We start from the raw sequence: 27,812 nt of genomic DNA, 5'->3' as shown, positions 1-27,812 counted from the left end.
AGCTAGCATGGATAGCAAGTTGCGACGGCGGCAGCGGCGGTGATAGGTATAAGCATGGCTGATGGCACAGGAAAAGGAAAGCACGACGACGGGCAGTGATGGCCGCAACAGAAAGACGATTATATATGTGATGCACTCAGTTTTTATTTATATTCTGAGGTTTGTATTGTGATCAGTGATTAGTGAAGTTGGTAAAATCGAGAGACAAGTAACCACAGCCACGACCCCAGGTAAAAGCAGCGACGTAATTAGGCCCCCGTCGAGTTGCAATCTCGGAATGAATAAGGTATCCAGTTCCTAAGATTTTTAGTATTTAGTCCCAGCTCCGAACCAAGAACGCGCTACCTATAATTATATCTACCATCGTAACGTAACTTCATTGACACCTCTGTATGTCTGCTGTTTCTCTCTCTCTCTTTCTCTCCCCCTTCCCTCTTTCTACTTGACTATACTTGTGCTTCTTACTCGCATATATGTCTCGTACACGCCCAGCTATTGCACACAACTATATACCGATTCCCTTTATCACCGCATTTATTACTTTACTTAACGTCCTTGCAAACATTCTTACCATTCGCGTTAAATTGAACGAATTCAATATAATACAAAAAATGAGTCGGTTGCCAAGTAGTTGCATCAGTACAGGGGCATCGTGGTAAGCTAGCTCAGGTGAACACAACTCTCTCGACGCTGGCTGCTGCTAGTGGTGGTAGATGCAGTAGTAATAGGAATGGTAGTACTTGTAGTTAGAATTGCGGGATGAGCTGGTAAATTTAAGGTTGTGCTAGAGATAAATTGCACGTTTCGTGCGTGCGCCTTTCAATCGAAACCGTAACATGCTGCACGCTGACGGATCATGTTTTGCTCTGGTTCTTCCTCCACACGAGTCTGCATTCTCAATACCCCTGCTTTATGTTATCCAACCCCTAGTTTAACCAGTCCTCACCTTTGCTCGTTCTCTATCATATCTGTATCCATTAATATCACACTGCAATCTTTTGTTGCTTCATACTTAATTAATTTGCTTATATATAATATATATACATATATATATATATATATATATATATATATATATATATATATATATATATATATATATATCATTACACACTTTCCATTCTATCTATCTACTTATACACAAATTTTCAATTCTTTTATTTAAACAATACAAACCGATAATTCAAGGTTTGCATAAATATTATTAGTCAAACGATTAATTTTTTTTTCTCAACTGCTACACGAGAAAACTCGTCGCATAAAATCTGATCAAGTATTGTTCGTTATAATAATTTATGTATGAATCGATTAAGAAACGATTCGGCACCGATGCATTTAAAGCACAATTCTGGTTTTAGAACTCATAAACATCGAGATACTGTATTTTAAATTGATTAAATACAAGTATTATCTTTCTCTCAAAATATTTAATAATTGAATACTATTCTATTTTCTATTAAATAATGAAGCAAGTTTAAAGTTGCGTTCTTTTAAGTTACATTATATTTTCTTAATAAATTAATTATATTTATTAATATTTGATTCATTGTCCTTAGAGGTAATAATAATACGATTAAATTTAAAAACTATAGTTACATTTATTATTAATAGTAATATTATTATTTTTTATCGGGTAAGGAAGAAGACTTGCGACTCGAAAGTCATCAGCTATATTAAAGGAAAATTATATAAAAGTGTAAACTATGATGAAAAAGTCTACTAGAGCGTAATAGTGAGAAATATATTATGTAGATTAGTTGCTAAAATTAGCTGCGTTCTCAAGCAATAAAATCTCAGTACTTTTACTTGAAATATGTTAGAAAGTAGACAGGGCCATCTTTCGATAATTTATCAAAACGAAAGATAATCAGTATTTTGGAAAAAAATACTATGAATAACGTTCGTATCTAGATATGAACTAATCGTGAACAACAATGACAGCTACGAAAGAATTTTAGTTTTAGAACTGTTTCTTGGAAAAATGGCTGTACAAATGAGGCTTTGGTAAACGATTAATAAATCAACGCTCAATTTCCTAGAAATAAATATTCGTTAGGGACTTTAGACTCTGACGATCGATGGAGAGAATCAATCAACTTTTCCGCTGGAAATATTACTTCTAGGGTTTTGAAAATATTTGACCAACTTAAGTATTGTACAAGTAAACACGTTTCTTTCAAGTTTATTTTTGCAATTGAAATTTAATAAGCTATTTAATTGTGAACCAATTTTCCTATTATTATTTTTACTCTAGAAAGAAACTTTAAATGGAAAAATATGCTTTTAACCTACTAAAATATTTTCGAATCTATAGATATAATTTTTCTAGCGATAACGCTGGAATTGATTGATTGAACACATTAACAGCAGAGAGCTTCGATTCGATCATTAGGGGAAAATGCGATGTTAAATAAACAAGTCCATTTTCAATGACATATAATAATAATATTGACAGAGTAGTTTTACTACCAATCAGTTTTTATGATTATGATTTATCTTACTGAAATGGCTAACAACAGGATCAGTAAAACGTTGAATGATATAAAGAGTTGCTGATTTATTTTATGGATTGACATTTCCTATCGATAATTTAATGTTTATATAGAAGAAGGATGCATGCTGGGTAATAGGAACAGGAGTTATTGAAGTTATTATAGCAGGATTGTATAAAGTTGGCCGATTGGATGTAGAACGTTGAGGTGACGCGTCGGAGTTATTTGCTACGACTGAAATACGGAGTGTGCACGGCTGAGCTTTGGCTAGCCTGTAGCTGCTCCAATAGGGGTGAAGCAGTGGCGACTCGCCCCCCCCCCCCCTCCCGTCCCACTTATTGTATTGATTCAACTGGCCGAGCTCCCTATTGCAGGTACCTTATATGCGCCGGCGCTCACTCGCTTTGCTTTTATACATTACCTGATCCTGTTCAAGCCCTAAATCCTTTTTCTGCCAATTGCACCATCTGCTTACTTCGGTAACCTTCACCAATGGACGACTGTACACGTCCGGTCTTTTTTTGTATTTCCTCGTTCACCTCTCTGCTGTTCCATTTAGGCCACCGTCATTTTTTGTTCTCTTGTCACTCGGACACCAACGTACATCGCAACAACGCGTAAATTTTTCTGTACTGACCTTTTTTTTTATCACGCATGTATATTTATGTCCTAGTATTTACTTATTTAATGCACATTCATATCCTGTTGCTCGCTATTTCCTATCCGTGCGTTTTCAACAATACATTTCATATAATATAATACCCGCCAAAGCAGATCGTTTTATAAACAATTGTATCGATAATTCATCGTCAAAATTAAACTCTGCAAATTCCATCAATATTGAGCTAACAATATGAAAAAAATAATTATTAAAATGTCCGAAAAAGTATTTACAAGATATGTAGTTGGAATTATTGATCAAAATTTTCAAACAAACGCTACGATAACGATTTGGTAAAAATGACAAAGATTTGTTAAACAGATAATCATCTCAATAACAACGATTCCTAATCATTGTTACAATTATAAATGATGTTGACTGTTGCTTCGCAGCTGCAATATAATTTACCAGTGATATAAAATTCTCAAAGACGATCATTTTAATAAATTAATGTTTTAATTTTAATTGAAGTTTCCTTCTATCTAAAACTATAAGACTAATCCGATACACAGTGTTAACCTCAATGTTATTTATAATCTTCAAATACAAACGTCCTCAATTTTAAATATACTTAAATAATCGGAATAAACAAGAGCTTCGAAATATGAATCCCGATCTATAGTCATGGGCTATTTTTTATTTTCTTTTTTACTTGTTACTTCGTCACTCGTATCTAGCGTTTTCATTTATCTTAACTTTTTTCATACCCTTCATGCTTGTTTGCAGTCAGATAGTTTTGATGTACTTGTTAGTCTTAATCATCGTACACTGCTCGTTCAATGCCGTAGCGTTGTAATATAAGCTTTTTTGAAAGTACCAATATTTGAAAGGATAGATTTCACGAATAGACCTGTAGCGCGGGTATGCACACATATAGTTACTGCAAGAGGGGGTGAGGGTGGAGAAAAATTAGAGATTTAATTCTTTGTTATTTGCAGAATTTCAATGGAGGTACGATACATATGATTTTAGAGCTCGTCTAATTCAATATATTATTGTAAATGCGTGCTATCATGAAAGAAAATATCCAATGAAAGTTCATCGATATCATGCTAATCTTACTGTTACACGAGAAGTAGTTAAATTATTATCTATCTACTCGATTCAATTTTCTATGATTGCAAATTTTTATTAAGAACTTGAGAAAGTGATTCGAGCCTTTTGCGTTTGAGCGAACCGAGGGTGAAATCATTTTTTTACGGATGTGTAATTTTTCGATATGACATGTGTGAAACGGAATTTAAAGCATCCTTGCTTTCACGAGCCTGCATAAATCAAGTTCTCATCACGCATGGAGTTTCAAAAATATCTCTTTAATGTATTGATAGGCGAAAATGGATAAAAGAATATTTGATTGCACGCGAAATGGAGAGCAAATAAAGCATAGCAAGGTACCTCAGCACGCTTGGCGTGCGGCAACGTGCATAGTCGTTCACAACAAAAGTTTCAGTCCATTAGCATAGCGTCATTCCGAAGTTGCGTCTCGTCGCGCTACACGCAAGCCACTTCTTTGAACATTTCTGGAAAGTTTTTCATTCCTGTTTCGCTAGGTGCGACTACACCTGTATCGTTTTCGAAAACACAGATGACTCTGTTAAAAAGAATACGTTTAACGGTAGTACGGATAATTGTTGCAGTGAGAATGGCCGAGGAAGGCACAGGAACAGGGGGCTCAAGCGGCGGCAGCTGCAGCGGGAGCAGCATCGCCGGAGGCAGCGCAACCGGCGAGGCGAGTCGACTACAATTGCTCCAGGAAATGCGACAACAGAATTTCGATAGCATCCGTTTTTCCTGTTATCGCACCGCGTGTAAGCTTCGCTTCATTCAGAAGAAAGTGAACTGTAAGTTCGCAGAGTGGCGCCCATCGAAAGCTGTGACAAGCGCCATTGCCAGAATTGTCGATGCCTGAATAGAATCTAATTGAACTTTACTTCTCGAATGAGCAGTGCACAACGTGGATATATGGAACGTGATTGAGGCTTTTCGGGAGAACAGTCTGAATACTCTGGAGCCGTCGAGTACACTGAGTGTGTCGCGACTCGAGACGCTGCTGTCCTCCCTCTTCCATGCGCTCAACAAGAGAGTGCCGCTTTCGCAGCAGGCCAAAGTTGACTCTACGACCGCCTTGCTCATGAACTGGCTGTTGGCCGCTTACACCAACGGGTAGCTAGCTAACCTCACTCATTTTACCTTTTGTCGTCTCGTTGCTTGCTCACCTTGCTTTTCTATTACTGTCAGAGACAACAAGATCTCGGTCTTTTCGGTGAAAATCGCCTTAGCTACTCTCTGTGCCGGCAAGCTCATGGACAAGTTTCGTTGTGAGTTCAAGTGATTTTGTCCAAATCAATAATCATTTCCCCAACGCTCGTTTTATCCACTTGCTTGCAGACATCTTCTCGCAAATATCGGACGGTAATGGTCACATGATCCACTGGAAATTCGCCGAATATCTGAAAGAGGTTTTAGCATTGCCAGCTGCACTTTACGAGTCACCGTCTTTTGGTTACTCTGATGGTTTGGCAGGCATGATATTTCCAACGGTATTTTTTTACAGTCAACATTTTTTTCAACTGTATCTCTAAGTCCTTTCTCATTTTCTATTTTTAATTTCTTTTAGAATGCAAAAATTACCGTCAATGACTTTTTGGATACGTTGATGTCGGACTCTGTTCCGCGTTGTTTAATTTGGATGCCTGTGTACCATAGATTGGCAACAGTTGAGACTGGTAAGCATTTTTGTCTTTCAGAGTGAAAACTGATTTAATAACCATTACTTTTGACCGATATTGCTCCGTATTTACCCGTGGCATTTTCTTTTTTCAGTTACACATCCAGTTATGTGTGACGTATGTCACAAAGATAACTTTACAGGATTCAGATATCGTTGTCAAAAATGTCATTCATATCAACTCTGCCAGAATTGTTTTTGGCAAGGAAAGGTTTCCGGGACGCATAACATTGATCATGATACTAAAGAATTCTGTAGTTTCGTAAGTACATGTCAAATAATTAAAAATTAGTGAAAATTAATTATTACAACATAGATAATCTGACTCAAAACAGAAGTCACCAAGCAAACAGATTGGCCATTCGTTAAGGAAAAGCTTCAGGTGTGTTCCGGATAAAGGAAGAAATAATTTACCGAGATTTCCAGAGCAACCTGAAAAGACTTTGGATCTATCTCACATTGTGTAAGATGTTGAACAACTGTGATCAACAATCTTTTTCTCGTTAAGCATTTTAAGCTCAACCGTGCCATTTTTTTCAGACCACCTTCTCCCTTACCTTCGCATAACGGATTTCCTGATCCAGGATTTATGGGACCATTTGATTCCGGCTCTTTAGATAGTCGTTCAACTTTGAGAAGGCAATAATTTGCTTAAAACTCAGTCAGATGATATTTTACGAGAAAGTAAATGAGCGAATTCTGTTTTCAGTATGGATAGCTCGAGACTTGACGATGAACACAAACTAATAGCAATGTACGCTCAGCGTTTATCACAAGAAGCAAGAACAGTAGTATGTCGTTAATGAATTCAATAAAAGCGTACATAATTATGCAGCCTAGTTAACTATATTATTTTGATTTTTTTAACAGCCTCGCGCATCGTCTAGACTGTCACAGACTGAGCAAGCCGTAAGTATTCGCTTTTCATTTACCTTGATGTTCGTCATGTGTATATTCAATATTTGTGAGTATTTTGTCATTGATAAACAGAGCCGTGCTCCATCGGACGCTAATTTGGCATCATTGGATGCTTCAAGGGCTCAACGAGAACTTATATCTCAACTTGAAGCTAAAAATAAAGAAATTATGCGCGAGATCACAAGGTTAAGGTATACCTGTGTCGTTTGAATTCCTTTATATCGAGCCTGAACCTCGTCGTCATCCTATCAGACCATCCTAGTATCACGCATGTTATTCTAAATTTTCCGTTTGGCTTCGTGTATCCTTGGTTGCATAGATATAAAATATATAGTTTATATTAGATGCTAAAGACACTGCTAAATATACATTGATCAATTATTCATTTTATTAACTGGAAAAGTATTATTTATCTTTTCAAAGAAAGAAAATACAAAACTAAACTAGCTTATATTTACAGAGAGAGATATATATCAAATACTGCTACAATTTTACTATTAAATAGGTATTTTGTTGCATTCATAAGTTATCTTATCAAATGTAAAAGCCAAGGGCGATACAGTATTAATAAATAAAATCTGTGAAATGTTAAACGTTAACATATAACCTTTGACACATTAGTACAGCTAACATTGTTCATACACAGACATACACCGCTTCATTTACATTTCAAAATGATTTCTTGAAATAAACGTTAAACTTTTTCCTAGGAGACAACAGGAAATTGAAGCCGCGGGCTTAGAAAACCCAGCTCTCATGTCGGAGCTGCGAGCTTTACGTCAACGGAAAGATGAATTAGAAAGTCATTTGGCTACGCTGCAAGATTCTCGAAGACAGCTTATGGTTCAACTTGAAGGGCTCATGAAAATGCTAAAGGTTCATATAAGTTGTATTTTTGGTCTACCATTGACTAGAAAAATACATATCTCGCAATATTGCATAATACTTATGTAGTGCAAGAACAAAAAATATACGGTAACTAAAATAAGTGAATTAGCATGAGTAATGATGCGAGGAATAATTGGTTTGCAGATACACCAAGCGTCGCCTAGGTCGACGCCAAATAGTTCACCACGCAGTACAAAATCACCACCGCTACCACCAGGTGGACTGCCCAGCAGTAGATCGGCTCCACCAACTCCAGGTGGACCTCTTAGTGCCATGTCCAATCATCAGCAGCAACAAACAACCCAACAGCAGCAGCAACAGCAGCAGCAGCAACAGATGTCGCGGAGCTATCAAAGTCCCGTGCCGCCAACTTCTGTTGGCGCTAACGCTCAGTCAACAACGAATAATTCTGTCCATGGTTCTATGCACATTAATCCAATGCCGGACAATTTGTCTTGCGTTGGAGGCGATGTAAGGTAGGTCATTCCCCATGCTCTACCTCATACCTTTCTTTACTATCACTATCAGTTTTCTTAAATATATTTTAATGCCATACGATATTGTAGATAAATCTTTATTATTGCTGCATTGATTACTTTGACTTTGTTATCATAAATACCTTAAGTCCTTGCAAAGAAGTAGTCAGTAGGGTGTCATTAAAGCTATATTTATGCATTGCGACGACGCTACCCTTTTCCATTTAGTAGATGCGTACCTAAGCGATATGCCTTTAGTGCCTATGCATTTCTAAAACTGCAGCAGTACTGTACACAAACGAAACTGATCATTATGTTGGTACATTCTAGCATGTCATTCGTATATCTGTTCTATTGAATCAATTTGGCTACTGGAATTCCCTTTGTAACATTTTTATGCTGTATTTTGTTATCAATTATTCGAAAAATTATAAACATTGCTTTATACCATTTGCAAGCTGCATATGATCTTAAAGTTGCGCCTCACGTTCTGTGCAACACTTTTTATTATTTTTTACCGTAACGTGTTATTTGTTTATATTCTGTGTTATAATTTCGACAACTTTTTGATGATAATAAGAATAAAATTAATAATCATTATTGTTATTATTATTGCGAATCTATTATTTTTAAAGACATTTGACTACTAGATATTGTTATTTTGTTATCAGTTAACAAAAAAAAAATTGTACATAAATAATAGCGATATTCTGTAAATAATTTTAAGAAATCATTCCAAATCTGTAGTAATACAAAATTACTTTTGCACTCGTAAATAAATAGATATTTTTATTATTAACTATTACAAATATGAAAGCTTCTTGCATAAATATGCATGTCTATTTCTAATAATTTAAAGTTTACGACTATTTCTTTATACAATATTGATCGTGACAGTCTCTTTCAATCTTTATTTTCAATTGATATACAGTTAGCATCTAATTTATATATATTACAATACATAGCTGTAATTGTTGATAAATTACAAATATCGTGCGATTTAATAACAAACAAATATTTGCCCATCAATCGACACTCCTGGGAATCTAGCTCATATACAGTATTCGAATGCTCTTTAGTCTCAAGCGTTTGTTTAGCGCAATATAAAGATTTTAATTTCAAATTAACTGTACATCGAATGCGGTAAACAAAAAAACAGCCCGAACAACCCGGTTCTACATTCCATAAAAGCTAGTACTTATTAATTGTTATTATGTTATTTTTTGTTTAGTAAACATTTCATAAAAATGTATCAATGGTGATTATTTTTATTTCAATCCTGCTTTAACGAAAACCACATACGTATATCCTATCCATGATTGCATTTTACTTTGTTGAAATATCCATGTACATGTACAATAAATAGCATGTTAAAAGCGATTAAACTGTTTAATATAACAGCACATAACAGAGAAAATTGCAAATTTGACAGCTAAATTACAATATTTTTATAGTATTGCAATGATTGAGTGTTAGTTGTTACGTAGATGAATAAATAAATAATTTGAAAGAAAAAAAAATAGCATGCCGATGATAATTTATTGTTGCCTGAATAAAATATTTGTTTGCAACATCATGAATGAATTCAAACTATATTATTTATGGTGAATGTGACAAATAATGCAAACTAGAAAGGCTTTATGCTAAAATATTAGACATTTTGAATATTAGGTCTGCGTTCAGGACAAACAGCCTTCCCGGCAGTGGTTCTAATAGCGCCAATAATAGTTTGGGACGATCACTGAGAAATGACCTGTTAATAGCTGCTGATAACGTTACCAACGCCATGTCATCGCTAGTGAGAGAATTGAATTCAGGTATGCCTTCTTCAACTAATATATGATCGATTCTCATAACATCACATGAATGCAATATTATCAAACACATGACATTTGTAGTATTCAACAGTTTTATTCAATCTAAGTCAATTTCAATATGATTTCGCTTATAAACATTAATGACTGTTGGTTTTTATCGCTTATAGGTATCAATGTGTATACATTATTGAAGTCGTCGCAAGAATATTTTTCCTCTTCGATGCTTGAATATCAGTAAAATCCTTATTTTTTCCTTTTGTTGGTCCAACAGATAAAAAAATAAGATATTCTGATAACCTCAGTTTTGTATGCACAGTGATAAATAAAATAAATAGATTTAGATTTTCAATTTCCCCTTCTAATGAATTTACGAGGAAAAAATAAAGTAACGATCATGGTTTTGACATTTTGAAACAGTACATAAATGACTTTTTTCATTTACGGGAACTTTGAAAGTGTCTACCTAAGAAGTTTTCTTTTAACTACAAACAGCATTTAATTCAGATAGATTTTCTTTAAAGTGAGAATGCATATTCCACGCAAATTTGTGTTTGAAATACAAGATAAATAACCTCTATCCGTAGCTATTATAATGTACATCAAAGAAACGCCTTTTATTACATTTCGATAACTTAATATGTTGGTGGCATGTATTAAATATTTTTAGTTGAGTAATATGTCTACTGAGAAATGGCATTCATCTAATGTTATCCCTATTTCATGATTTTCGTGATTTTTTATTTATGCAGTGGCTTACGTGAGCGACAGGTGAGATTACTGTAAATGTTTAAATCTTCCCTTAATCCACATTTTTTAGCGCAACTATTTCAGGACTTTCTTTAATATATTTAATAGACCAGACAAACTCTTTATTTATTTATATATATATATGAGTCATTCTTTATAAGAAGGGCCAGCCCCTGAGTCTAATACTATATACTATTAAATAATGAGGCATTTCACGTCAAGTCTCCCAGCGCGGCGCGCGGGCGCTCAAATACGGCAAATTTCCTATAACTTCAACTCGTATTTCCACTACGTAAACTTATCTTTGAAAAATAATTTATAAGCATTTTCTATGTATTTTTTCCTCAGCTTTCCGATGGTGCGGTTAGTTTTTCCATATTTTTTCATTAACACCGTTAAATTTATAATTGTTTATAGCAAATTGATATATCTCAAAAAGTATATTTTTAATATTTTTTTTATTGTTTCAATCGAAAGCTAAGCATTTTTAACATAGAAAAACATCTTTTTCAGGAAGTGCTCCAGTTTTATATTTGCGAAATAGAACGTGAAAGAGTAGACGCAACGTCGCGCGATCCGGCGCGCCGACTTGGCCCGGTCTGTGAGTGACACAAGTGACCTATTCAACATTCGACTTTTACCTTTTACTCTTAATTTATATTATTTTTATCTATTTTCTTATTTGGTTTTTACTTTCTCTTAATTGACTCTTTGTTGCTTGACTTGGCTTTTCTTTTGCTTTAATTGGCTTTTTTTTCTACTTTACTTTACCGAGCACTTTTTTTACGTTAGTTGGTTTTTTTTTTGCTTTAGTTGATACTTTCGCTGTAGAAATTCGTTTTTTTTTTTTCTCTTTTGGAAATATTTGATATTCAGGACTAGAAGATGTATTTTTCAGCATTAATTTAGTTTCATCTATTGGAATAATGGCATGAAATTGTAAAGTTCCTGGTATCATTTTAGCCTGATCTAGCCTTGTTTTCAAGTCCAAGACAGTTTGTTCATAAGTTTCGTTACTGCTATAAAAAACTTTCGTCTCTTTACAATAATTTTTAGCCTAGTTGTAAAGGTCTTCCGGAGTCAAAATTCGACTATTGGAAGAAAGTTGTAGAGTTGCCCGTTTTGTACCTCTTTTTATATTCGCACCTATACCATCGCACACACCTTTACCATGCGCGGTGGTATAAAAATGCCATTCAGCTAAAATACCAAAATCTCTCTCGTGAAAAAGAAGATTGTAAAAATTCTTGTTATTTTTAAAATGTTGACCTGCTCCATCTGTAAAATAATAAATTTTCTTGACTGAAGAGAAACTAGCTTTAAAATGCGTTATTTTAATTTTTTGATACTCATAAACTAAAACAGTATCATGGTTTAAATTATCGGAAATGATAGCAATGCTTACATGCTTAAGCTCATTACTTTCATTGTAATAAATCACCACTGTAAAAACAGTTGCTTGGTTGTTATTCTAATGGAAAAACTGTGTTGAATTTTGTATCACAAACGCATAATTTTCTGCGAAATCACAGCAAACAAGAAATTCTCCCTCTAAGAGATTTTTCTTCAAGTCATTCATGAAAAGTGACTGCTTCTTAGCGAAGTAATCATGAGTTTTTAACTTCATTAATTTATCGCTTAGTGTCTCCATGAATTCATGCACATGAACAGTTTTCGAAGCTATTGTACATCGATCAGTTTGGAACCAAGATTCATATTGTATTTCGTAAATATTATTTTTTTCAAAACATTCAAACAAATGTTTTCTCAATTTAGACATATTAGGGCAGTCTAAACATTCAGTTAGATAGCATTCTTCATTTGCGTTTCTACACACAAGTGCTTTAATGCAGTCATGGTAGTTTTTAAGAGGAAAATTAGTATTGTTTGTTAAATTCTCTAGATCTAAAGCAGCGAGCATGAATTTAACATTTTCATGATGTACACATACGCATACGTTATGTGTACCACTACTTCCAGCTAAAACACAATGCAATGGTCTTAATTGAGTAAATTTAGTAATTCCTATCTTGACATTTTCATTTTCCTTTTGAAATAAAGCAAAAAGTTCATTGAGATTACCTAACAGTAATCTTTTCGTAACATGTTCTCTTTTGCCATTCTCTTGTTTGACAGATATATAATCTTTTATACCCGGCGTAATCCAACTAACATCGTCTTTCTCATAAAACTGTTTAACTAAATTCACCGTTTCAGCTGTAAGTGCTTTACCGCTTTTCTTCTCAGGTAATGAAAAAATTCCTTTCTTATAAACTAACTCTTTCGCACTTCGAGCTTCCCACTCACTACAACCAAACTCTCTTATCAAATCCGCGCGTCCCCAAAATTCAGGAGCAAGAGTAAGTAATTGTATTCGGTCCTGTTTAATTGTTGACTCTGAAAATTTTTTCTTTATTTGTTCAAGAACTGCCACACCTGCTAAGTGATATTCATTATCATAGTCTACTTTAGCTATTTTAGTATTAGATGGCGATAAATCCGGTTGCGGTCTGTACACTTGCCGTCGACAGTTGGCACAGATTTTTGCTTGCTCTGATACTTGGGAATATTTACATCTTAAAGCGTTTGAAAAATCAAATAAATCTTTGCTTGAGGAATGATTGATTTTATTCAAAGGATTTATGCATTTTAATTTCCACGCTGAATCCATTATAGTTGCTACAATTAGCAGATGAAAAAACAAGTAAATAAGTGCAGATGACTTAAATGTCGAATAGGTATCGAATTGAACTACTACAAAGTTTCTCGCCGTTGAAAGAAATTTGTAAAATTTCCAATATCAATAAGATACATAGTCGTCGTACTTATATGAATTTGCCGTGGAAATTGAAATACAGATAACCAATTTTAACGAATACAGCACCTAGTGACCAAAAAAGAAATCAATAAATAAACAGCCCGGGCCTACAGGATCGCGCGCCGTCGCGGCGTTGCGTCTACTCTTTCACGTTCTATTTCGCAAATATAAAACTTGAGCACTTCCTGGAAAAGATGTTTTTCTATGTAAAAAAATGCGCAGTTTTCGATTGAAACAATAAAAAAAATATTAAAAATATACTTTTTGAGATATATCAATTTGCTATAAACAATTATAAATTTAACGGTGTTAATGAAAAAATATGGAAAAACTAATCGCACCATCGGAAAGCTGAGGAAAAAATACATAGAAAATGCTTATAAACTATTTTTCAAAGATAAGCTTACGTAGTGGAAATACGAGTTGAAGTTATAGGAAATGTGCCGTATTTGAGCGCCCGCGCGCCGCGCTGGGAGACTTGACGTGAAATGCCTCAATTCGTGCATGGGTTAAAAAATTTCCTCTTGCTCTCTAATTTTCTTTGCCATGTGGCGTTTTCGATAATAAATCCAATATGGCAGCTTCAAAATGACCGCTCAAATATGGTATGCTCGTAATATTTTTTCTAATTTGAAGGATATTTTTCTCAATGTTGATGTTAAAATTTCTTCGAAACCAGAAATAGATTCAGTGTTCAATTTTATATAAATATCTGGTCTCTCATTCAGGGTTAAATTATGGCACAAATTAATATTTTACATGAAAATTTCTCATTTAATTAAAATTTTTAATTCAATTTGAACTTAAATTTTAGATTCATTTCTCAATTTAACTGTAATTGTAGGTTTATGACGATAAGACAGATCACCTTGACTATTCTAAAGCTCTTCTTATACTTTTTTCTGGAAGAATTCATTTCAAGTTTCAGAGATTATAAATACATTTACAATCAAATGAACCTTCATGACTCGTACTGGGTATAAAAAACTTCAAAATTTAGCAAAATTTTGAAAAACAATGTTAACCTTGAAACGATCTTGAATATCTTAATTGGATCTTGAATGTGAGACCATATATTTATGTAAAATTGAACGTTGAATCTATTTCTGGTTTCGAAGAAATTTTAGCATCAATATTGAGCAAAATATCCTTCAAATTAGAAAAAATGTTACGAGCATACTATGTTTGAGCGGTTATTTTGAAGATGTGATATTGGATTATCGAAAATGCCACATGATAAAGAAAACTAGTAGAGAGCAAGACAAAATTTTTTTAGCCCATGCACGAATTATTTAATAGTATATAATATGGGACTCAAGGGCTGGTCCTTCTGACAAAAAATGACACATATACACACACACACATCACTTTTAGATGTAATACTGATTACAACTCATATGAGCATATTTTCATATTTATATTTTTCATTTCCTTGTTAGCTTAATTCCCCTTATATTTTATCATAGTTATATATATAGCTACATATATATATATAGCTTTTTCAATGTAAATAAATCAAGTGCCATCTCATTTTTAGGTTTTGAAATACGTAGAAAATATGAAAGAGAAGAAAACATTTCTATATTAGATTAGGAAACATAGAATTCTGAATATACTTATGATCATTTTCTTATTGTATTCGCCAGTTTGCCAACACTTTTTTTATTTTTTGCGTGTAAGTAAATCATTATCGTGAGAACATGAATAGTATAGTATTTTAAAACATATTCTAAATTATAACGTAGAACGACCCCAGCACTTAAAAGTCAATACTTTAGAAATACTAATGACTGCAGACGACTAGTTTATTCATAATATCTCAACATTCAATTTCACTTACCTCGCTAAAATACATCATTACATGTAATAATTAGAAAATGTCAAATGATCATATGCCGTGGGGAAGATAAAAGCGTTGATAAGATAAAATATAGATTTAATGCTTAAATAATTAGAATCAGCATCATCATTCCGTCACTTTTCATCAAATCAACGTTAAAGTTGCTTTATGTATAGTCAAAGTAAAATCACCAGTTATCTTCCCTATTTCAAAGATCCAAAGCGACGTAAACTGTGACTGACGATTGACCGGGACAGAGAGAATAATATGACAAAACATCGAATAAAAAAGGCAATACGTGTTTTGGAATGCGTGTGATGCACCTTCTTTGAATGTATCCTACTGCTACATTGCAGACTCAGACGAGGAGGACCGATCAATCAATTCTGTCCGCCATAACATCAAAAAACCCTTAGGTAAGTTCTTTTTCATCGCTCACTATTTCGAAGCTCGTCACTAATATCAGCATGTTTTCTATGATTACAGCTATTTTCAAATGCAACTTACTGTCCATTAAAGTTAAACTTATTAATTATATGGCGCTGTAATGTATCATTTTCAACAAGTTAAACATGCTGTTATTCTTGAAGTGTCTCGATTTCACTTTCACGGATCTTTCGTTTAAGTTATTCTACCATTGGGCATGTAACTTACGCGCGAGTTTTAAAAGACTCTATTATTGATAATTAAAACTCTTTTAGTCACGACTTTCAATAAATATTGTTAATTTGCTATGTCCATACATGAAATATATGTACGTATATATGAAATATAGCGAATTAATAGCGCGCGCGCGTGTGTGTGCGTATACGTGTGTGTGCGCACTGCGCATGCACGTGTACGTGTGTGAAATTTATCAATTTTTTAATCCAACTTCGATTGTTTAGTATAATATCTAACAACGAAGTTTGTAATTGTATAGCACGCCTTTTCCTCATGATCAAACACCTAGTAGTCTCTTTGATTCTTGTCGACCTGACCGTTTTTCCACAAAGTAAAAAGCTTAAAATTGATGTAAAGGTAGGTTGTTATATATGCGCTGCACTCTGGTGCTTGCTTTAGTCATTCGTTCAGTCATTTGGCGATATTGGAAGCTTTTTGGCAGATGTATAACACGACGAGTCTTGTAGATGGAAGAGCTTCATATTGGCAGATACCAATATTGCAATCAGAAAAGTTAGCTGTGATTGAGATTTGTACGCTTCTTTTTGGTAACAAGCTGGTAGTATTTATGAAAATCGCTAAAGCAATCGCAGCAATAACGGAAGATTTGATGCTCCACAACAAATTTTCAAGGCGTTCAGAAAAATCGAAGAGTTCGCCCCGTCGTCTGAAGAAGGGCCAAGGATCATCACTAAGCGGATAGCGCAAATACCATTGAGACTTACGATAGGAAGACCTTGCCGCACCACTTGTCACGAAGAAAGAGTTCCAAGAAGGATCCAGCAACCGCTTCGTCATCACAAAAAGTAGATCCTGTAAGTCGTGTTGACGGTAGACTAAAATTCTTTTGAGCTCAATGAAGACAAATAACGTTTGATAAAACTGTCTTATTATGCATCGACGGTCACAAACTTCCAATTGTAGTTGTTCCTGCTCAAAGAAAATCCACAGTTGAACACAATTGGTCCACGGGAAATAAATCTAATATTTTGATACTATTATTAGAACTTTAAAAGAAGGACGCTGCTATACACAAATATAAATTTACTAAAGAACAATATATCTTTGATATATGTTTACATAGAAAACCCAATGGAAAGCATCGACTTATTTTAAACTTAGAAAAACCTAAATGAATTCTTACACCTCATCTAATTTAGAAGACGGTCGCTCCGTTAAAAAAATTAATTGACAAAAAAAACTGCTGTATGGTAACTCTAGACTTACAGGATACTTATCATCTTATTCTAATTCACAAGTTCCATCGCAAGTTCTTAAGATTTTTTCAATGATCAACTTTATGAATTCACGTGCTTATCTTTCTGACTAAGTACAGCACCGTTCACATTCACACAAGTTTTAAAACCATTTGTAGCGTACTTATGAAAATTGGGTTTTGAATCAGTTATCTACTTGAATGATGATTAATCACAGAAACAAAATGTTTACTCAACTTTTTCGGTTTTATCATCAATATTCATAAAGCTATTTAATACCCAACCAACGGTGTAAATTTTTTAGTTTGTTTTGTGATTCTTACTCTATGACTATTAAATTACCTGAAGAAAAAATTTAAGACATTGAGAAAACTATTAATAAACTTTACGAAAACAAACTCAGATCAATCAGACAATTTGCTGAAATATTAGGCTTTTTGGTATCACGTTGTCCAACAGAAATTGCGTCATGATCACTAATTTAGAATAACAATAATTATGATGCAAAAATGAGAGTTTCAACGCAGATATATAAATTATTGTAGTGAACTTTACGGTCTTTTACACTATACCAAATGACTAGAATCAATTCTTTTGACTTCAAGATTTTTAGTGATACGTCTTTAACAGGCTGAGGTATTTGCAATAGAGGAATACAAATTTTTAGACATTGGAAAGAGAATGAAAAATTTCAAAACATTAATTATTTAGAATATTCTAGCAGCCTCATTTATAAAAAATCGTTCGCAAAAAAGTATCACTAATGTCAATTTGTCTTATTCTATTACATATAAATAACATTGCAACTATTGCTTATATAAAAAAAATGGACTGTGTTTAATTCGAAAACGTTTACAAAATAATACAATTAATTTAGTCTCGGTGTGAAGTAGGCATATAAGGATCTTTGCCATTTATAAACTTTCCAAAAAATATATAGAAACTGATCTTGATTGAAATCAATTACAGAGAATCAATGACTGGATCAAACGTTTATGTACATCATTGATACATTCAGTACTAATGAAATTGATTTATTTGCTCCGCGGATAAATTCAAAATGCCTCGAATATGTCTCTTAGAAAAGAGACCCAGTTGTTTTACAATCGACGCATTTGCTTTAGATTGAGCAGAATTTTTCTTTTACATATTTCCGCCTTGCCCCGTTATTTTGAAATGCATACAAAAAGTTAGAGATGAAAAGGCAAAAGAAATAATGGTCGTACTAGAGTGGCCAGCTCGACCTTGGTATCCTATGTTCTTTGAGCTACTAATATCAAAATCTTTAAAAATAAAATCTAAACATAACATTTTCCTAATTATTAACAGGGAATAAAAAATATTGAAGAACAAGACGATGCTATTCATATCACAATACTAAAAAGAATAAAAAAATTCAAATCGCAATAGAAATCAACCCTTTCTCGTCTTGTCGCACTTTCGAGACAATAAAAAAATTTGCGCGGCATTCAGTTTAAAAAATTATATTTTTAAAACCGATAAATTGTAAAATAGTATAGATTAACTCCTTATTACTTCTAAAAAATCTTATGAAGCAGCCAAAACTTAAACGTTGAGCCATTGGGTAAAAAATAAATTAGAAGATTTAGAAATCGCACATTCTACGCGTCATGGCACGACCTTAACTGAAAAAAGAAAAGGAATCGATGTAGATATTTTGCACGCCACAGTTGGATGGACAAAATCCTCTCGCGCTTTCGCAAAATGTTATAACAGAGAAATAACTGTTAATAAAATTAGTTTCACTGACGTTATTCTTAACTCTTAATTCCTTCAATTGTATCCATGATGATGTAAATTATGAATCAATTATTTGTCATATAATTATTATTCATAATATCATTACCAATAATAGAAATGCAAATATGTGCACATTATTGACCGTCGCAACTGCTTTGAATAGCTATATGTTTGATTATGAAGAAGAGGCGCTCTATACAACTTTGACTAAATGAACTTACTTGTTAATAAAGTTCTATCATAATTGTATAAGTACCTTTTCCTAAACGATCAAATTCCTACGTTTTTCTTCCAATTATCTCAAAATTTGACATTCCAATATATAAGTGGCGGTCAAGCTTCAAGCTACCGAGGCAAACACCAATATTCACCGAATAACGGATAACGAAAGAGCGCGGCGCATATATATCAACCTACTTTCAGATCAGTTTGGAGCTTTTTACTTTGTGAAAGATCGTCCAGATCGATAGGAGTCGAAGGGACTAACTACATATTTGATCATTTTGGAAGAGGCGCTCATACAATTATGACAGAACTTCACTTACTTCAAGCAAGATCGTTTAATCTTGTGATTTTTCAATCAAAAAATGATTAATTACAGACGATACTAAATAACTCAATTAGATAAGAGTCGTTTCTAATAAGTTTCTATGTAAAACTTCGGCTCAGCTCGAGCTGACTTGAGTTTCTAAGTTATTTGTACCAACCAGCACATAAACTTTCATTATTTATGACTTTTAAACTATTAATGTTTTATAATCGAAACTATTAAACTTAAATTCTACTTGTTGAATTTTTTCAAGTGTCTATTGCAATTTTTTAATTTATGATCGTAATTTAATTCAACTAAAACGGTTCAGCCGACTTAAATAGGAATGGACTCAGTTGATAACATATATTCCTAATATTTTTCAGTTTCTTACCAACTCGATTGAAACTTAGTATTGAGTAGGTGTGTTAAAAATAAAAATTCAGCTTTTGTAGACTTAATTTTATGATTTTTAAAGAAGAAATGTACTTGAACTCAAATTTGTAATCACTTATTAGCTAAATTCAGGCTTTAACAAGTGGATTATAAAGTAGCGTTTTGTTTTTAATTTACTTAAAAGTCTGTGTACAATATTTTTTACCTCGTTAGTTGCTTCTTTTGCAAAACTTTCAAAGTTCAAGGCTGTGTTAATGAATTTCTGACATTAATAGTTTAAATTACATCTATATGAAAAAATATATTAAAGAGTCTAAGAAATGAGTTACTACCATGAATATGACGTAAAACTGGTGCTATAAATTTTGCCAAATAAATTTATCGAACAGTAAGTCGTCTAGATTAATCATATTATATTGAATTAACAAGAGAATAATCAGTGTAAATTCGTAATTACCTAGTTTTTGTAAGAAAATATAATCAGAAAGAGTTATATAAATTAATCGTAAATAAGTCGAAATCTCCACCAAAAAGAACGAGTTCTTGACTAAAAGAGTTAATACATCACATGTAATAAAACTTATCCTCATTTTTTGTACATTCACGCATATTTATAGTCGATTCTTAATAAAACGCTTGCATGTTTTCCTATGCGTTTCAAAAATTGACGATTTTTAAGGAGCTGCAATCACATAGCCATATTTAAAGCAAATATAAGATCTACAATATAGCAATTAATAATCAGTCTGTGATTGAGAATTAGAATGAAACAGACTGAAAAGCGATATTTGACACGAAAGTATTTATCTAAGTGAAAGTTTACAAAAAGAAGTAGCAAAATTATTTAATTTTTTTGTGGCAATTTTTTAGACTTGTTCTTAAATAAAATTTGATGAATATTAAAATTTTTCTCATTATTTTGACTTACTGGTTATTAATTGCGTAGCTGTATGTATATCGCCCTTAAATGCGTTTCATATTATTGTTATGTTTTTAGATAACATACCTACAAACTATACATAGTTTTACATTTCCATTTAAATCGTTTCTAAGTTAGAATAGTGCATAGAATAACAAAACCTATTTATTTCTTTTTAACGAATTTTTATAATTATTTCTTTTTAAAGTAAAAATTGACCACGGCTTTCGGTCGTTGGAGAGAAAATGATGTATCATACTCAATAAATTGTTAAAGAATTGATCTATTGAAAGCAACATGCGTTGACCATACAATGATTACGATTACAAATTGGAACAAATGAAACATCTGACTGAGTTTCTTGTTAATGTTATTATGGATTGAACTTTTTTCTGAATTTTATAAAAGTCAATTTAATTTGAATAATAAAATTTTTGATAAATATACAATATAGCAATTATCACTCGAAGGATTTCTTATAACTTAGACCGGCTACAACCATCTTCCTTAATAAGGTATAGCTGATTTGATAACGCCTTTGGGTTCAATATAACGTGATATAGGTGAATATTGTTATTAAAGATAACAAATTTAAAAAGCACACACCAATGGTATTTGCAGATTTTGAAGTTGGCGAGGATGGTGACGATAGCAACAGCGGTTGTAGCAATTGGCGTGACGAGCTGCAACGGCGCTACCAGCAAGAAAATGATTTCTTGGCAGAGCTACGTGCCCGCAACGCTGCTCTTGGATCTCAGGTGCTCAGCAATCAGACTAATCAACATCACAATCAAATGCAGCATCAAAATCAGCATCCAAATCTCATTCAGCATCATAATCAATACCCAAGCGCAATGCAACAACATCTCGGTCAATATCCGAACCAGCCTCAGCAACAAAATCAGTACCAGCAGAACCAGCAGCACAACCAATTCCATAACCAAAATCAAATCCAAAACCAAATTCAGAATCATAATCATAACCAGAATAATCATCTACGTGAGCATAGCTTGCACCATAATCAGCAGCAAAATCCTGGTGAACGAGAAGAAGCTGAAGGTGAAAAATGCGACGATAATGACGTCGAGTGGGCCGAGCTCAGCGCCAAACACTGGCCAGTCAACCGATAAATTCAAACCTATATATCTATATAATTAATTAATTTAATTATCATCGCATATCATCTCTTATTATATACCCGCCTGCTTTTTCAACTTCATTATTTTGTCAGTATTAACGATTCAACAAACAGCAGCATTACTTGATTCTTGTAGAGACAGGCTTTTATAAGGCTTGCTGAAAACGAATTTCAACTTTTTTATTAGCCTATTCAAGATAATACCAGTACAATTCTTCCTAAATTTAGTTCTTTCTCGTTTTTCATTTCAGTCAACGGACATTCAAATTGAGCCGTCCTTTCGATCTTTACTATTTATTTTCAGTCTGTAAATTTCAACATTTCTCATCGGAAAAAAACCACAAAGTACAGCAAATTTTAGTTGGTATTATTGAAACACTTGAAAACTAGAGTACTAATATTTTCAATAAATAACTTTTATTAGGAATACAGTACCTACGTACTATTTTAATAACTCATTCGTCCAAACAGATAAGAGCAGATCGACTGCCCTGCTAAACCCTGCTAAAACGAGGACATTGATCTAGATTGAGTCGAATTCAACATTATTAAAGTGCTAAAATTCGAAACTTTAATTGATAAAAGGTGCTTTCAATATATTTACTCCGTTTAAAAACATGCTTCATCCTCTTAATCATGATAAGTTTTATTTACTAGTTACTTCTTACATTATATGTGTTGATACAAATATAATTTACGTCAAAGAATAAGTATTTAGCTAAATATAACACATTAGCTGTTCTATCCTGATTAATGAATGCAAAAAACTTTAACTTACAAATTATATTTAATAGCATTTTTTGTATTGGATTTATCTCTATATATTAATATAGTTAAATAAAACTTTAATTAATCCATTAAAGCTGATGCAAAGACCTGATTGAAGCAACAATATCATTATGCCATCTTTGCATAGTCGAGAAATAAAATATGCGTGTTTTTGTTTTGTCATACGCAGTTATTTATAAATACTTCTTTGACGTTTTCTATCAGACTGTAATTCAATCATGTAAAATCGTTATAAACAATCACTTTTTCGACACTCCGTGCGGAAAGTGCGTTTTTCCCGCATGCTCGGCAAAAAACGTGCGTTGAAAATCGCACTTTCCACACGTCGTATCAAAAAATACGGTACGGCACATGTTCGGGAAAGAGTTTCTCGTCTTGTGTACCTTTCCACACTCGCTTTCCCGCACTTGTATCGTAATGTACTATTTCAGAATTGCTGCAGAATGAAATTGTTTGTAATGATTTTACACCATCAAAATGAAGCCTGTTTATTTTTATTTACATAATGGATGGCATAGTTACTTTGGCATTATCTAGACTAAATTCGTCTTGGGTTAGGTATTAATGTGCAAAATTCATGTTTTCCAATAAATTGCGATAAAACAGAATACATAATTTTGACATTAATTTTGCACAAAATTGTCATATTTAATCTACCGTCATTTGCAAACGCCCTAACTTTTATAGGCAGAAATTTAATTCTGCAATATATTGTACCCAAGACTGGGTTAGTTGGCGTCAAACTGACCATGCAATTCATAGCATAATCGAAAATAAAAATACCCGTGTTTTTTCCTTTGTAATTTTCAAATTTTTATAAAACATTATTTAAACAAATGATCCTCAAGATTACTATTTAAAAAAAAAATTCCACCGATCGAGTCTACGGGAAAAATTACGAAGAAAACTTTTACAGCATTTTTTTGTGAGAGTTCAATTTGTTAGTGTAAAATGCTAACAAAAAATTGCAGAATAAAGAGTAACAGAATCTACGTCATGGCAAGAACTATTTCTATAACAATCTGAACTGACACTAATTAGTACTTTACATTTTTCTGAATGACAATTATCGCTAACATTTATTCGTATAGCCTGTTGAAATGTGACGTAGACCTTCTTACTCTTTATTACACTAACAAATTGAACCCTTACAAACAATGCTGTAGAGATTTTCCTCGTAATTTTTTCTGTAGAATCGATCGGTGAACTTTGTTTTTCAAAATTGTAACATTGAAGGTAATTTGTTTAAATAATATTTATAAACAATTGCAAATGACAAAAGAAAAAACACGGGTATTTTTATTTTTGATTATGTTGTGTATGGTATAGTTAGTTTGACGCTATCTAGCCTAGTATTTGCCTGAGTCAATTAATGATACATCGAGTTTTTACGACAAATAATTTTCTCGTGCACTTTTAGGGGCTAACTCTTGGACTAACTTTCTTGCAGTAGTATCGAAATATACTAAATTATTCTAAATGCATTATTCATATATTTTGTTCTTAATTGATTTATTTCATTAATTAATTTGAATAATTATAATACCTTTTGCCGAACTGACTATTTTACCGTTATTTTAGTCATTGTTTAACATTTTTAATTATAAAGAATTTGTTTCATCATGTTTTAGAATACTACGTAGCTCTATTTTTTGTTTTTTATAAATCATACCTATGAATTAATGTTACTATATTATCACGGTACTCCTTATAAACATTAGAACAGAGTAATGACATTTTTTCATTGTGTTTGATTGAGAAAATCATTAAATGTGTTGTTGTACATTAATTTAAATTATTGTTCTACCATTTGAGTTTGTAAATACATCATTGTAAATACGTTCGAGATTAAAGCTGAATAAAACGGATGAATTAAATTATTAACGTTAAATATATATATAAAAATAGACGTTGAACTATTATATATCAATAATTGAAGAATTTAATTTTACTATTTTAATTTTAACAATACTTGTACGAAATATTGATTAAGAGATAAATATGAAGAACACATCAGATGCTTCTTTATCTTAGTGAAAAACCATATTTAGATAAGAAAAACATTTCTTCCAAGGTTTACCATTGATGTGGACAACCAAAAATAGTAAAGTTCCCGCATCATTTATATCTTTTTTTTTTCAAAATGAAACAATGTTTAGTTTTTCTTGATAAGATTTTGAATATCATCAACATTTTATGAAATCTTTCTTTCATATAGAAATAATATATACAAATTTTTAAATAACAGAAAGAAAATGTAAAAACGTTTGGTCTCGAATAACTACCTTAAAATATATTTTTTCTTTCATGTACAGAAAGTTTTTATTAGACTGAAAAAAAGCGAACAGTCCCCTTTATTTAAAGAAAAAATAGGTTAAACAATTTGTTTTCAGCGATGCCTTTATAAAGCAGCAAATGATGTAGTATACTAAATATTAAGTATTAACAACTGGGTGTAAAAGTACTTGATAAACATTTTTTAAATCAAAAATAAGGTTAGAACGAATTTACAATTTGCACTACTGTTTGTAATACACATACTTTAGCCTAACATAAAAAAGCCAATCGATCGGTAAATTTTATACTAAACATTGTGGCAAATTCAAAGTGATATTTCTATGGTGAACTTGTCATTTTCTTATCAAACAATTATTCTGAAAAATACGTAAAAAGTCTACCCCATAAGATACAATATAAAGTTGACCAACCCTACGGTTATTGATTGTTGTAAATTTTACCTAATTTGCATAAAAATTACGAACAATTTTGTACATTTATAAACGCATTCTACTTTAAGAGTAATATGCCATGTCATGATCGTAAGTATAATGCTATAATAGTGCACATTTGTATATTGTTATTTAAAAAGATTTTTCAACGGCATCTTTTCCGTCAAAACCATAAACATTCATTTAAAACCATAAACATTGATGAGTTACGAAAGTGATTTAATTATTATAAAGGCAAATGTACAAATTATTTATGAATAAGACTGGTATATGTATTTGCTATTTATAGGTAGACGGTCTTTAATAATTTGACATGCATAGTAAAGAGATATATCATTATGAACACTAAATTTTCTTGAAGTTAGAATATAATAATTTTTAAATTAAAGAGAAAGATTGAGCTTTTACTTATCAACAAATTTCATCTACTTAATCAACAATTCATTCAAATAGTTTCTTTTTTTCCAGTAATATGATGATTTTCAGTACTGTGCATACGTTTTGAATATTTTACATGAATCTCTTAAAACCTACTTAAAATAGCTTACAATTAGTGTATATGCTGTAGGCGTGATCATTTAGCAAAGTTGGAAGCATCCTTTATTAATAGTATATGAACGTTGTGGATTTTTTTTCACATCGATACAATAATGAAGGACTCAATAAAACTCTACGCACTTACAAGATGGTTTTAAGTTAACAGTATATGGTTTTTTTCGATGACTCCATTTATATTAATGATGAAATATTTATATTGATATGTATGTAATTAATGAATTCGACAGAAATTAATGATAATAGCAATAAAACGAACAAGAAAGACGTGGCTACAGTAAAAAAATATTAAAAACAAACAACCAAACAACATTAGGTCAAATTGATTGCATTGAGCTTTTGAATTTCAAGTAATTATAAGCAAATTATTCAGAGTTGATTATATTAAGCCATAAAATACGAATATCACTTAATAAAAATCAAATTTATTCGAATAAAACGTTATACTTTTATAATAACAAAACGTTTTATAATTTATATATCTATAATTTATAATTTTATATTTTACATTATAAATAATAGGCTTTGTTTCTGATTCTCATAATAATTAATTACATGTTTCAATAATCTAATTCAATCAAACAACGACAGCATTTTCATTGGTACGAAAAAGAGAAGATTTAAAAAAATATTCACGTTTACAATTAAATAATGTAAGCATTCAAGGTGGATAAGATTCTTATTAAAAAGACATTTTTACCATTATAACATACGTATAATTAAAATAAAGTAACGGCAGATGTTTCGACTGCGTGACTGAAATATGTAAAACTTATTGAAATCAAAACTAATGAACTTCAGTAGTATGTATAAACTTTATAAATGTATATCGTAAATTTTCGTATAATGGCAAATTTTTCAATGAAATCAATAAATCGTTTTAGTGCGATTATTAGTTGGAATTGATAAGATACATGTAAATTCAAATAGGATATATAGTAAGCATTTTTACTAGAAACTTTTATACTGTCTTCCATGCTAATAAGAAAAATTTGTTTATGCAATTCATAGTTGCGTTAATCAAAGACTGCAGTTATTAATACTTTATTTCAACAATAGTAATTATTCTTATAATTTTGAATTGCGTTTAATGGCTACGATTATCTGTGTATGTCGACCTCGTTAAGAGTGAACTTTGATAAAAATTATAGTATTTAATAAATATAGTAATTATACATAAGCTTCCAAAACAAATAGTCTGTTCAAGTTTAGTCAAATTATTTGAGTATGCTTATTAAAAGTTTTATTTTGAGTGATACTCACTCGTAGCGAGTATTTTTGTTCCTAAAAGTTATAAAAAGTAAATTCCCGACAAATATATATATGTAGTGCTCAAGTGCAACAGTCTGAAACTCCTGTATCAAAAGTATGAAACTCTAACGAAGTTGCGTTATAATGTAAATTTATATTTGAGCAACGAACGTCCTATTGCGATTTTAGCTATTGTATATATTGTTTTGATTATTTATATTTTTAGTATATAGATGCATTGTAAACATAAATTTGTAGGAATTATGCGAGATAAATAATAAAAAATATATCGCTCACGTTTCATTGAATGATTTTAAACTTCCCATTTTATAATGGTACATATAATAACGCAAGAAAAACTTGTGAAAAACCGTGAATGTTTAGAAATTTTATATCTTTTAAAATGTTTATGATTATTTTTAAATACGTATTAAATATATTTAACTTTTATTGGAGATATATATGTATATAAGTTATCAT

The 27,812-nt window shown here is 32.0% G+C and overlaps 1 protein-coding gene across 10 annotated transcripts; it reads left to right on the top strand.

Annotated features, from left to right (window-relative positions):
* Positions 1 to 7: 7 nt before the first annotated feature.
* Positions 8 to 27,740, top strand: LOC131675180 (dystrobrevin beta-like). 10 transcript variants are annotated; one of them, XM_058954063.1, is made up of 18 exons: positions 8 to 159; positions 231 to 286; positions 4,791 to 4,994; positions 5,100 to 5,316; positions 5,392 to 5,471; positions 5,542 to 5,693; positions 5,771 to 5,879; positions 5,977 to 6,143; positions 6,217 to 6,344; positions 6,422 to 6,520; positions 6,591 to 6,672; positions 6,752 to 6,790; positions 6,872 to 6,990; positions 7,510 to 7,675; positions 7,832 to 8,163; positions 9,835 to 9,980; positions 15,742 to 15,801; positions 21,492 to 27,740. In XM_058954063.1, the coding sequence occupies exons 3-18, from the start codon at positions 4,796 to 4,798 to the stop codon at positions 21,998 to 22,000; spliced, it is 2,604 nt and encodes an 867-aa protein (XP_058810046.1). In that variant the 5' UTR covers positions 8 to 159; positions 231 to 286; positions 4,791 to 4,795; the 3' UTR covers positions 22,001 to 27,740. The 10 variants fall into 10 exon arrangements, 7 of the variants coding, with proteins under 7 accessions (XP_058810046.1, XP_058810051.1, XP_058810052.1 ...); XM_058954068.1 differs by having other exon boundaries at positions 8 to 286; positions 21,492 to 21,628; positions 22,260 to 27,740; XM_058954069.1 differs by adding an exon at positions 10,730 to 10,748 and having other exon boundaries at positions 8 to 286; positions 21,492 to 21,628.
* The last annotated feature ends 72 nt before the right edge of the window (positions 27,741 to 27,812 follow it).

This window comes from Phymastichus coffea, unplaced genomic scaffold (assembly GCF_024137745.1).
Source record: "Phymastichus coffea isolate CEN01 unplaced genomic scaffold, Cenicafe_Pcof_1.1 PCOF00016, whole genome shotgun sequence".
Classification (NCBI taxonomy): domain Eukaryota; kingdom Metazoa; phylum Arthropoda; class Insecta; order Hymenoptera; family Eulophidae; genus Phymastichus; species Phymastichus coffea.
Note: the sequence above shows the minus strand (reverse complement) of the source record. Positions and strands in the feature narration are given on the sequence as shown.

Bases quoted from the DNA above. Each gene is read 5' to 3' on its own strand.
- LOC131675180 (XM_058954063.1), top strand. From the start codon at position 4,796: ATGGCCGAGGAAGGCACAGGAACAGGGGGCTCAAGCGGCGGCAGCTGC. The intron at 6,791-6,871 runs GTAAGTATTCGC...ATTGATAAACAG, and splicing joins TGTCACAGACTGAGCAAGCC to AGCCGTGCTCCATCGGACGC. The intron at 6,991-7,509 runs GTATACCTGTGT...ACTTTTTCCTAG, and splicing joins CGCGAGATCACAAGGTTAAG to GAGACAACAGGAAATTGAAG.